The following is a 12,756-nucleotide window of genomic DNA, read 5'->3' on the forward strand; positions in this document are numbered from 1 at the left end:
CTTAGTCTACGGGACTGCAAGTTGGCCTTCATCCATGTGCGCAGAAAGTTCCTCATGAGCATGGGAAGCATTTCCCTTATAAACGATAAGGCCAATGTGCCCTTTGGATCCCGCCTGGTGTCTGAAAATCACATGCACACAGACATGGAGAAATAACAACACAAAAGTAGGTGCTTACTCCATAAAACATTAATATTTTAATGAAAAATCTTATCATGTTTCTATCCAAAGACACTCAAAACTAGTTTTTCTTCCCTCTCAATTTTGACTTATTAATGGGACCAGTCTGGAGATTTTTTTTGTTTTTGAACTTTTTTTTAAAGATTAAACAACCAGGCTAGCAAAAAAGGTACCCAATACATATTCTTCTTATATCAAACAAGCTAATATTTCAGTACAAGGTAACTATACATAATATATACATCACACAGAGAATCACAAAAGCGAACACTACAGGCTCAGAACAGATTTTGAAAAAACCATGATATTCACATTGATTACAAGAACTCTAAAAATGATTGTAACAGTGAAACGGCACTTTAGTTTACAAAAAGTCACAAAAATATATATATAGCCACCAAGAACTATGGGTTCCTGAAAAATACTAATAGCCAGATATAGTATATAAAATGCAAAGTGTATTTCAACATTAAAAATAAAACCAAACCCAAAAAACATTTTTTTTCCTCCATTAAGTTCAATAAACATGCCAAGTAGCCTAGCTGTGGTCGGCACGGATGAGAAAAGCTGTATGAGATGGGCAGCTGGTGACTGAAGACTGGCACAGTTAGAAAGGGGAGGGAGTCACACACACAGTGGCTGGGGAGCCCCTTGAGAGTTCAGTTCACATTCCCAGATCCATCTTTACTCCCTTCCCTTTAAGGATTCTACAAAGGCCCAGAGACAAGACAGCACTGCAAAGGTGGGGCCTGGAAGCACTCTCCAGCTTCCGTTGGGGGGTGGGGTGGAAGTCAGAATAAAGCTGTCAGCATGCGGGCAGCCGAAACCAAACCAAACCAAACTGCACCACCCTTCTGAGGTCTCTCTAACCCCGTCCAGAAAGGAGGTCACAAGAGTGCTGCTGGAGAGCATCATCGAGGTGGCCAGGCCCCTGGGAGAGCTTCACGAGACCCGCTGAAGTACTCTTGATACCACACAGAGAAATTAAAATAAAAACAACAACACACCACAGAGCTTTAAAACCAGTTATCTTGCATTTAAAAATATTTGCATCATTTCTTTTAAAATTACCAGCTTTTATTCTATGATGAGCTCTAGTATTTATTTATTTCTAATATTACTCCGCTTCCCAGCCAAATGTGACCCCCAAAAGCCTTGAATGGCAGAGTATACCCCTGAATCCAATCAGGAAACACTTGTTCCTAAAGAAACTTAGGGCAAGGACTGTTAACTTTGTTTGTTTGTTCTGTTTGTTTCTGGGATAAGAAAAGCAAGCCTTTATTTTCTGCAGAAAGGCAACTTAGGAGCAAAAATTGCCTCTGTTATAGTGATCCTCATCCAAACCATTCCTGGTGCACTACGTTCTGCAGACTTTTAAGAAAAAGGCAGAGGAACAGGATCTAACCCTCTGCCATCTTCTACCTTAAGGCTGGTGAAGAAAAATTAGTAACAATCCCTCCCCCCAAAAATCTGACCAAAGCCACTATTTTAAAATTTGCAAATGCACTGTTAAAAAAATACAGTTTTAATCTCTTTTGGGAACTGGGGCCTAGGGACTTTCATTTTATAAAATATATAATATATATATATTCATATATTTTGCTACACTGGCACTGGTTGCTTAAAAACAACACTTTTTCACATTTACACTTTTCAGACTAAGGATAAGTGCCAAAACTAGAACTAAGGACACAGATACCATGTTCTCTGTTAGAATGGGGAGCAAAAAAATTGGTCAGTCTGAGAAGAGGCTGAACGGTCTTCCAAAAGATGCATAAAAGGCAAAATTAGCCCTAAGCTGGTGACAAGAGGTTTGCTATATGAAACTGACGTTCCATGTTGCACTTTGGGGAAAATGGTCTCATTTCCCACATACACATACCCTCTTCATAGGTGTTTGTGGGTTTCACCTGTTGGCACATTGAAACCAGCCTCACTAGTGTGCAACTTCTGAGAGATGAGGAACATGTCAGGTGTAGATCCTAACTCCCACCTGCGCCCTTTCCAAATTCTGTGTGTGATAACAGACGCTTTTCCTCTGGATAACAATCTCTCTCACACACAAATCATGGAAAGGCTGTACAGTATATCCAGATTCTTTGAGTGCTACATCAAATGTGTAGGTCTCACTGAACGACTGCTGGAATAACTTGGGATGGTTAACTGTAAATCCCAACACTACAAAAGCATCACCAAAGAAACTCAATTTTATTATCTTGGGTTGGAAACATCATTGAGCTCCCCCAGTGCGATTCTTATGATGATGCCTTGGAAAAGATGGAAAAGACACAAGCTCAGTGGGATTTAAAACAGGGATGGGCAAAGGTTATTAAGCCTTAAGAAGGGTTGTACATCCAGCTGGTGGCTTTTAGATTAGTTCACTGAAGCTCTTTGAAATAGAAGACTGTGGCAGCAACCTGGAGTCATTCTCTTTGAGAGTCCAGATTGGGATGGATAGATGAAGACCAGTCACTCTTGGGTAAAGAGACTGGTGCTGCAGGAGGAAATTATTTCTCCACAGCACTGGCCAAACTTTCAAGAAGCCTATAAATACCCCATGGGGCTGACTGTTTGCAACCCCCGAATAAAATATGCTATGCATATAGCTTATTTAAACTAGGCACACTTTAATTGGAAGTAAAGTTTAATTTAAATAAGTGGGGTTATGTTTTCAAGTTCAACATGGTTAAGACCCCAAATTCACCTACGCGATTTCATTTTAAATGCTTCTAACAGACATCTGACTCAGCAAGTTAAGATTTCCAAATGTCAAGGTACAAAAACAAGGACTCTTTTTCACAGATAGGTAGCTCAGTGGAGAGGGGGTATTCCTTCACCAGGAAACATTTATGTATTACAAAAATGTTTCTTTCTGTGGAAGACAGAACTTTCAACTGATCCTTTACTGGGCTGGGATTTAAAAATACTGAATAAATACAACAAGGTATGGGTTTTTTGTACTGTGACACAACACAGTAGCCCGTAATTCACATAAACAGTAACTATGCTCAATTTTACTTATGAAAGAATAAACTTGAGGTTGAACACACTTTTTATGAATTTCTTCATTTAGTGTTTTCCTTAGTATTACTTCTGATATGAAGTTTCACACCTCCTAAATGTAGATCACCTGCTCTACATTTGCACATATCAAATATGCAAGTTGCACTTGCGAATTATGACTCATAACTGACCTTATAGAGATAAGATGTACTGTGTAGGCAGACCCCCCTCCATCCTCTGGAAAAGAGGTTAAACAACTGCAAAGCACACCTGATGGATGGTCTGCCAGGTAATGAATTTGCATGCAACCGATGTGCTTCCTGCATCATTTAGACTCGTTGCCTTAATATGATTTGTGATAAGACAAAACAAAACATTTACCTATTGGAATTTGCTACTTCAAGTCAGTTTCATCCTGCATTTATGGGATAAAATAAATGGACAGTCCAATGCATCCAGAGGACTAATTAAAACTGCGGTACAAACGATTCTCTTTTGTTGATTTTTGTTATATGATGGAACCGTCAAACTTCATACAGGTTCAACCTGAGAAGAGGGACAGAGCCTCAGAGGGGGCGTCTTTTGCTGAAAATAGTGGAAGTGTGATTTTTTATTCTATTTGAAAATCATGGGAAGAAAAACCTAAATCTAATTAACAGAACACTTGTACAAAGAGATGCCTCCTTAGTTTTTTGTATTAGTAGAACATCAAATTTCTTCAAAACTATGATTTCCAACTATTGCTGCATAAAGTATCAGCCCTGCTAATTAACCTCTGCAGTGACTCAATTATTTTTTCCCCTATCAGCCCCCCACTTAAAAAAAAATATTCTTAGTTTGATGATAATGTGAAATTCATTTCATTGGTACCTCCCTCAGATAAATTTCACTAAAAAAACAACAACATTTGGTGAATTGTGAAGCTTCGATGTGTCAGGATGCTCAAAACCAAACAAATGAGAAAGACAGATTAAAAAATGTAGTCCAAATTAAATTTCCAAGCCTTACCAACAACAGAAGATGTTGGCAAAAACCCCAAAAACTGCCGGCCTGAAAATGCCCTATCATGTGTTTACAACCTTTTATAAACTTTGCAGGGAGAAATGAAATGGCAAGTCTTTCTGATTATTGCTTGCTGGATCTGTGTATGTAGCCAGAGTAATGGCTTTTATGAAACCAGCTTGGCAAGGGTATAAAAATGTTTTAAAACAGGAAGATTTTATCATTGCTAATAGGCCTTCTGTAAACAACCCCTGTTGGGTTAGAAACTTGGCCTCTAAAAGAAAATAAATTGCTTGCATTATCTAAAAACAGTATAATAAAACCGAAGTGCATACATAGATGTGTAACTGCAAAAGAGTACATTAATGCACAAAAGCTCTTTTGCCTTTTGTAAACTCTCTCCTTGTCATATATTCATACTACTCCATGGTGTTTAATACAACTAGGACTTCTTGACTACAGAGTTTTTTTATGTACCACTTCGGAGAATGAAATCCAGATAAGGCCATCTGCATGAGCAGTTTCTAAAAAGGAGTGGCATGTCAGAGGTGAGCATACCTAGGCATGTTCCCCTTTGCTTTGCCAAAGCCAATCAATCATCCGCTTCTAAAAACAGAGGTCTTGTAAGCTTTAGAAACAAGTATAGTAAGCATGCCTTAAAGAAAAGCACAGACCGAAATTATTCCTTCTAAACAATACATGAAGGTCTACCAACGCAGGCAATTTTTTCTCTTCCATACTTGTTTTTTTTTTGTGTGTGTGTGCACGTGTGTACTCAAAACTCATCATTTTAAGCACCATTAATTTTTCTTCCTGCACCAGAAATCCTGCAAAAATGGGGTGAGCGAAGCAATCCATTAACAATTAGGTCTAAACTGCAGAATGAGAAACCACAAATGTAGTTTGAGTGTGCTTAGCTTTCCTTTAGAAGTGCATGTGATGTTCTGATAGAACCTTACTGTGCATTTCAGTCTTAAAATGTTTCCACAGAAGTGCGCGTTTGGCTGTGAAGAATAGTGTAATATCTTTTGCAGTTTATGGTTTTAACAGCATAGCTTACAAAATTAAAAAGGGGTACATTCTCGCCCCCCCTTTTCTGAAAATTAAATTAAAATGTACAAGACCAAACACAGGCACTTTCCAAAAAGACAAAAATGAAACAGAACTGCGGACTTATTCAATAGTGATAGACGAGAGCCCTGGTTTCGGGGGGTCATCCCGGCTCACGTCGGCACTTGCAGTCGTCTTTGGCTGCTCTGGCATGTCTTCTTCCTTTTCTGCCAACCCACCCAAAGGCCCCAAGGGGAAAGTGCTTTCACAATTCTGAGTTGATGAAACCTGTGAAATGACAGGCATTTGGACAGAGGAGCTGCTTTCAAATCCATGCTCTCCTAGCTCATACTGGCCAAGGGTCTCTTCCTGTTCTTGGTTTAAGTAGTCCGGTACTAGGAAATCACTAGAAGGGAGGTCAAAGGTTAAGAGAGACAGTTACTTGTTAGTGAAACATTCAACATGCTTGTGCTAGCTACAGCATGTCGTAAGGCAACGATCAAGCTAACTTCACAGCATGGCCTCAGGAAAAGCTGCCATTAAGAACTAAATCTCTATTTTATGGCTCTCATGCCTTTCAAAGGTGCTGTGTGACACCTGTGTTATATAACATGCTAGGTCACTCCTTTAGAGCAGCTTGTCCCGTGACTCTAGCATGGTTATTGTCTTCATGCTACCACAAAGCTTTCTTTTCAAATGTCTGTGCTAGCATGGAGAATTCCAACATGCAGCAGTCCCACAAGCTTTCTGCATTTAAGCTGAAACTTGTGAACTGCCCCCAAATTGCAGTGATATCATGCAAAACTACAGCAGAAGGTCTATTTTGTATTCCACTCCCCACTCCCCGGTGGTAATTTCGTTATCTGGGCATAGGTTCAAACCTGGCCACCCATCAAGACATATGAAAAACACAGTACAATCAAAGTGCAATCATGCCCCAAAAAGATGGGAAAAGATTTAGTGTTTGTCTGCTTTGAAAAAAGAGGAACCAGTAAGGAAGCAGACCTAAATAAAATAATATAGAAAACAAAACAAGTATCAGGCCTATGAATCGTATTCACCCCACCCTTGCCCCTGGCAGAGATAGCCCCATACTAAGCTAGCTGCTCTGGGGCCAATGGCCATGAGTTGAGGATGATGGGAGTTGTAAACCATAACATCTGGAGGGCACCACACTAGCTGCCTCTACTCTGGGGGAACCTGCAGCGTGGGGAAAAGGTGGTTGTGGAGAATTTTGCCAGGGAAAAAGCCATGGTGGGCATGAAACCCTCAGTTCTCAACCTGATTGTTTTACTTTCCCATGACACTGGGTGGTCTTGTATTGCAAAGTCAGGGCTTATCCACACTTAATTTTCCTCTGTTCCATGTCTGAGCACCCTATTTTTACTCTGGAGTTGTTCCCATGAAAACTCACTTTTCAAAGCCCTGAAAATCTACAGAAAACCTGAATTGACATTTGCTCCGATTCAGCTTTAAAGAGCAGGTTTTCATGGGGAAAGCTCGGGGCAAACAAAACAAAACAAAACAAAACAAAACAAAACAAAACAAAACAAAACAAAACAAAACAAAACAAAACAAAACAAAACAAAACATTAAAGCACAGGCTTCTGCCTGAAAAGAGCAGGGCAAAAGGTAAGTGTGGATAAACCTTAATGGGTGAAACCCAATGAAAAATATTTTTGTTGGACTAGGATTTCAAAATTTAAAAATAATATTCAGAGGTTTGGACAATTCAATTTTTTTGAAGTGGGAGTGGGAAACTTAAAGAGACACTGAAATGTATCTGCTACCCAAGAAAATTAATCATAAAAAGGCTCTGAGAAAACAAAAGTTAAACAAAAATACATACCAGCATTTTGATCTGTGACAAAATCAAAAACCAAAATGGCATACATTAAAAAAAAAGTTTTGAAACAAAAGGTTCCTTAAGTTTACTGTTTTGTGGTCAATTACATATTAGAGAAAACTGATATTAGAAGTAAAGAATAAAGGGTTGTAATAAACATTTCTGTGTGGTAGGTTTTAAAGGGTGCCCTACCAAGTACAAGCCAGTCAATATAAAGCTGTATCAATTCAATTATTTTCAATAGGAGATTTATTTAAGTATTTGCTGAATGTCCGGCGTAATCAACTTTGGTTAGTGCCCTTCCTTTCTGAAACTGGGGCGGCTATCCATTTCATGTCAGCTGAAATTAATTCCCCGTCAAAAAGTAGTATTGAAACATAACTAGACATTGCAAACCAGATCAGCCACATTTGGATGCAGCTGTTAAAGCAGTTATGAAAACAAAGGCAAGAAGATGGGAATACCCTATTCAACACTGCTAACCTCCTCATGGATACTCCTGGTCAGTAAACAGAAGGGAATATTAATGTGAGGCAGTCTAAAGGCAACATCCTGCCCTGATTATGTGATATATAGAATATATACAGTTTTTTACAACCCCAAAAGCAGAATAGAGATTATTGGTGACAAGGATGCAGTAGCCCACCGGATTGCAATAAACTGGCAACCCGGTGGAAAAAGATACTACAGGCTGCCCCAAACACAGGAAGAGATGGTTCAGGAATAAAAAAAAAAGGCATGTTTCCCTGATAGGTTTTTTGCGGTGCACCTCACCTGCTCTGGAAGTAGTTTGCTAGCTCTGACGCTTCATGGTTCAGACTCCTCAGATGAACGATTAAATTTCCAGAGTTGGTGAACATGGCGCCACATGTTTTGCACTCGTAAATCCGAGGCTTGCGGATAATGTGCCGGGAAACCCGCATGTGGTGTTTATATTCCCCGAAGGAAGTGAAAGTGGCACTACATATCTGGCACCGGAAACAGCGTTTACCTTCGTGCTTCAGGCGATGCATCTTTAGCGAATAAGCCCGGGTGAACTTTTTCCCACAACGGTCACACTGAAATGGTTTAATGCCTGTGGGAAGACAGAGAAGAAGGAAATTGACTCTCCCCAACTTAAGCCAATGAGGGCAAACTCCATTCTTCACAGACTGTAAGGGCAGAAGCTCTACCTATTAACACGGAAACTGCTTTCTGAAGCTTCTAAGAGCTGTCAAAGGCTGGAAGTAATAGCAGTGGTTTTTCAAAAAGCTGGGAATATGAATCTTTCAATTAGATATCAATCAGCTGCAGGATACATAACTTAAATCTGATGTACAGTGTTGGAGCAATAATGCCTGTATCACATGCTTGGTAATTTTGTTATGCTTGCAAGAATGCTTTCGGTCGGCCACAGTGCAACATTCTTTGCACTCTTCTCCTCATGGTAGACAGATGTTAAGACTAAGCAGTCTTTCCTCTCTGCTCTTGATTATACAGGTTGACTGAAAATGCACTCTGAAGTTGCAATCCTATGCACACCAGCTAGGAGCAAGTCCTACTGAACTCCATGTGTGGTATGTGCAGAGGGGACAAGTTCCGATCACTTCTCCCCTCTGCAGAGCTCCCAAACCTGTTCCGTGAACCCCCTAGAGTTGATTTAAGGGGCACGGGAGGACATGGGAGAAGTCCTGTTGCATAAGCAGACCTTGTTCTGCGCACCCAACAACTTAATTGAACCCCACGCAATGCAGAGGATTGTGTTGTTCAGTTTTATTGTTTTACACAGGTCCAAACCCTTATGAAAGCATCTCTGTGCATCATTTTAATTTATTTTTCCTAGGAAGGCTTTGAATTCCTAGAGATAAGGCTCCAATGTGGAAGAATGTTAGCCTAGCTATTGTTATTATTTATTATTATTAATAATAATATTTTCAAGGGCCAGCACCAGCAAGGATATGGCTGCTGAGTGAAAAAAGATGTTGCATGCTCTTCAAGTCACATGCGGGTTGCGATCAAACAATGCATTTCAGAAGCACAATGTGGAAGGTCCTTACCTGAGTGGATGAGCATGTGCTGTTTTAAGTTCTGAATACGGGTGAATCGAACACCACAGGTGGGACACTGAAAAGGTCTATCAGGGCCATTTGGGCTGGGTCTCTCTGTGCTACTGGTTGAAGGAGCAATATAGAGCTGGTAAGGATACTGGACATTCTCCAATCTGAAGAGGCAAGCAATCACTCTTTTAGAGGGAGATCAAGGAAAAAAATGTGAAATACCTAAACGCAAATATGAAACAACAATGAAACCTCAACAACAAATTCAGAAGCAAAACTGAAGTTCATTCTGCTAAACTGTATTAAATCCATCAATCTCCTAAAAGACTGTTTTGGCTGCAGTGGAATTCTTATGGAAACTGATGAACAGCATGCTGGTAGTCAATGCATGAAAATGAATAATTTGCATTAAAATACTGTCACAGTGAATTTGCAACTGAATCATTGCTAAAGTAAGCCTTTCAGAAAACTGGTTACATTTGTGATGGGCTAGTAAAATCAAAAGTGCGGCTGCAGTGTCTGGACCGAGAACCAGGCTTAAATCCCACCTCTCATCTGAATTGCTCGGGTGGCCTTGTACAAGTCACAACAGCAGTGACTTACCTCACCATGCTGTTAAAATTATTTATGAATTTGTACCCACTGATTTTATATAGAATCAATGCAGTACAAAATAAAATAAACTACCAAATAAAACCAAAAGCAGACGATTATACAATAAGAGACTGATAGTTCTGAGACTGCACACTCCTTCCCCATACCCCAGCTCAAGGTTTTCCTGCCAGCCTCAACCAAGGTTTAAGATTGGCATAAGAACTGTTGATACAATGATAATGGTATTTAGTACATGCAACTGGTTATGACTTTGGTATTCAATCACCTTTCCTCCGTGGTATAACAAAGTTAGGCTGAAAATTGGTGACTGATCCAAGGGTACCCAGCAAGCTTTCTGACTAAAAGAAATTTGACCTTCTGGGTCCAAAACTACTACCACACTGGCTGTTTTATTCTGGAAGGCTTTTGGGAACTTTTTTTTCCCTAAAGGAAAGGCTTTTAACAGTGCCGTGCTGTTTTTATTATCTGTATTTTAATAAATTTGTTTTTTTTTAACATGGCTTTAATTCTATTATAGTTTAATAACTTTTTAACAATTATCTTTTATGTTTTTAGCTTTTTGTATTTTATCTGTGTTGTTTTAAATTCTGTAAGCTGCCTTATGTCCCAGTCTGGAGAAGAGGCAGGATACTACTACTACTACTACAACAATAAATAATAACAATGCCCCTCCTCTATTCTTTAGTTAAAATCTCAACCTCAGAACCATTTCAGCACATAATCAAGCACTAACATTTACAGCCTTTCTAAATCATGTGATCCATTAGATATGAACTGTATCTTACTCTGCACAGAAATTGCATACATGTGTGCAGTCTCACAGCATTCTAGGCCCTGCAGAACACTTCTCACACTGTGTGTGTACGTACCGGTCATCATCATCTGCATGAACGTTACCACCAGAGGTACTCTGGAGTGTTGGCAATCCCTCAGTGACCCCTTCATCTATTGAACCTAGGAAGTTAAAGAAACAACACACATTAATCTTCAGTTTAATAGAAGCATGTATGTACCAAGATATATAATCAGCTCCGTAAGAACTTTACTACTTTGATTACACATTTCAAAAGCCAATGATCGCAAGGATGGCTTAATAAATAGTTCAATAATAAGAATGTGTGTCTCAAAATAAGCGACTAAAATCACAATCTGTTTGATTTAGGGCCCATGGGTCTGGGAACTACCTATCCACCTGTTATTTTTATTTGCCCTAGGTACTGATATGGTTGGACTTGTATTAAGCTTTCTATCTTACTCTCTTTCTACAAGTAGGTCCAAAATGAAAGCAAGTTAAAAGTATTTTTCTGAAAAATAAAAAATTATACTTTTTATTTAGCTGTAAATTAATCTATCAACTCATATTTAAGTAGAAAATACCTTGAGAGGGATATCAAACTGACATGTTAAATGGTGCAATGCATGCAGAAAGATGCAAAGACCAAGTGCCCAACTAAAAAGTAGTCTCTGAAGTCCACATATTTTTCTCACAAGCTCCCTCTTCTGTGGCCCCCCAAACATGATTTGTCGTGTGCACAATACGTTCCCAAGCAAAGTGAACACAATGACCTGTTTTCTATGCAGTAAGTTTAGAACACTACTATGCACAGAGGCAAATACTTGTTTTACTCAGTCTACATTTAATTCTTTGTATCTCCCAAATCATAATTGTAGCATATCATAAATATTCAAAACAGAAAAAAGGAACAGCAATTTTATTAAATCGTATTAGAAATTATGTAATTTAATGTTCTTTTACGGAAAACACTTCTTGGAGAGCATCACTGTTGACAGCAAGTGTGGCTTTGGAAAGACGATGCTTAGACATTGATTACTGAGGTTGATAAATTGTGTATGCCTACTTTTCTTGGCCAGACCTTGCTCACCATTCTTAAAGCGTCAGCTCCTGGCTGGCTCATTATTAATCTGAGGCTGTGATCCTAAAAATACCAGGAAGGCCCATCAAACTCTGCGGGGCTTATTTCTTAGTCAGCACTTAAGTCTACAAAGCCATTTAAATTGTACAAGATCCCTAAGTGAAGATCTATTGTTTAATTATGTTAAGAATTGTAACTTGTTAAGAAAATAAAAACAATGGCTTTGTACACTCATATAGTTAGCATAGTTTTAACAACTTATTCAGATTGTGATTATATAAAACAGCAGATTCATAGAGTAAGCTCCAGGCTGCAGGCATAAACAAATAAAAACAACATAAATGTTAATTACACAGTGGTACCTCAGGTCACGTTGCCTTCGGGTAACGTTATTTCGAGTTACAAACTCGGCAAACCCAGAAGTTTATACTTTTGGGTTTTGTCATGTGCGCATGTGCAGTAGCGCTCTATTGTGCCGAGCGCATGTGCAGAAGTGGTGCCTCCGGATGCGGACTTTTCGGGGTAAGTACGGACCCCCGGGACGAATTAAGTTCGTATCCGGAGGGTCCACTGTACAGTATGTACTTTATATATTGAAAATGTCTGCGTGTATGTAGACATTTGCTTGATTTTTAAATCCATTTATTAAACAAAATTGAAACTATTAGGCAACACAGATTATCTCTGTAGTCATCTTCACAATTATAAGTGAAAAATCTGGCAGATGCTGCCAATGGCCCCCTTCCAGCTCTAATCACATGCGAATAAAATATACATATGCAGTAAGTTGCACAATAATGTGGATGGGGATTACCATTCAAATACACAATAAAATGTTCATGCCATCCAAAACGATACTGGACTGTATCTTCACTTTGATACATAGCAGAATTATGTCTACTATTCTCAATCTAGTGAGGGATATGTCTGTGTTAAGTCTGATTATGCACCCAGATCTACTTAAATGGATCAGGAAATTAGGTCCCCAATATTGTTTCCTTCTCCTTTTCTCTGAACTCTGCAAAATCTTTCCTCATATTGTCTTCCTTCCTATAAACCAGCTATGAAAAATACTAACTGTTCAGCTGGGTCTCTAAATGTCTGCCTCAAACCACAATATAAAGGTAATTCCTCAACCTTTGGCCTTCCT

General features: G+C 39.1%; 1 protein-coding gene and 1 long non-coding RNA gene across 6 annotated transcripts in view; both read right to left on the reverse strand.

Moving 5' to 3' along the window:
* Nucleotides 1-12,756, reverse strand: part of LOC307203680 — a 398,536-nt gene that overhangs the window by 203,060 nt on the left and 182,720 nt on the right. The gene's annotated exons all lie outside the window — the stretch shown is intronic.
* ZBTB44 (zinc finger and BTB domain containing 44) overlaps nt 175-12,756 on the reverse strand; it is a 33,017-nt gene continuing 20,435 nt past the window's right edge. For 4 of the 5 annotated variants that reach the window (XM_079954542.1, XM_079954540.1, XM_079954541.1 and 1 more), the window contains 4 exons: nt 10,602-10,686; nt 9,118-9,281; nt 7,856-8,156; nt 175-5,641 (listed from right to left, as the gene is read on the reverse strand). In XM_079954542.1, coding sequence (XP_079810668.1) covers nt 5,359-5,641; nt 7,856-8,156; nt 9,118-9,281; nt 10,602-10,686 — 833 coding nt within the window. In that variant the 3' untranslated portion in view covers nt 175-5,358. The remainder of the gene's footprint in view (nt 5,642-7,855; nt 8,157-9,117; nt 9,282-10,601; nt 10,687-12,756) is intronic. The other variant, XM_079954544.1, reaches the window with a different exon arrangement.

Source organism: Podarcis cretensis, assembly GCF_951804945.1.
Source record: "Podarcis cretensis genome assembly, chromosome: 15".
In the NCBI taxonomy this organism is placed as follows: Eukaryota; Metazoa; Chordata; class Lepidosauria; order Squamata; family Lacertidae; genus Podarcis; species Podarcis cretensis.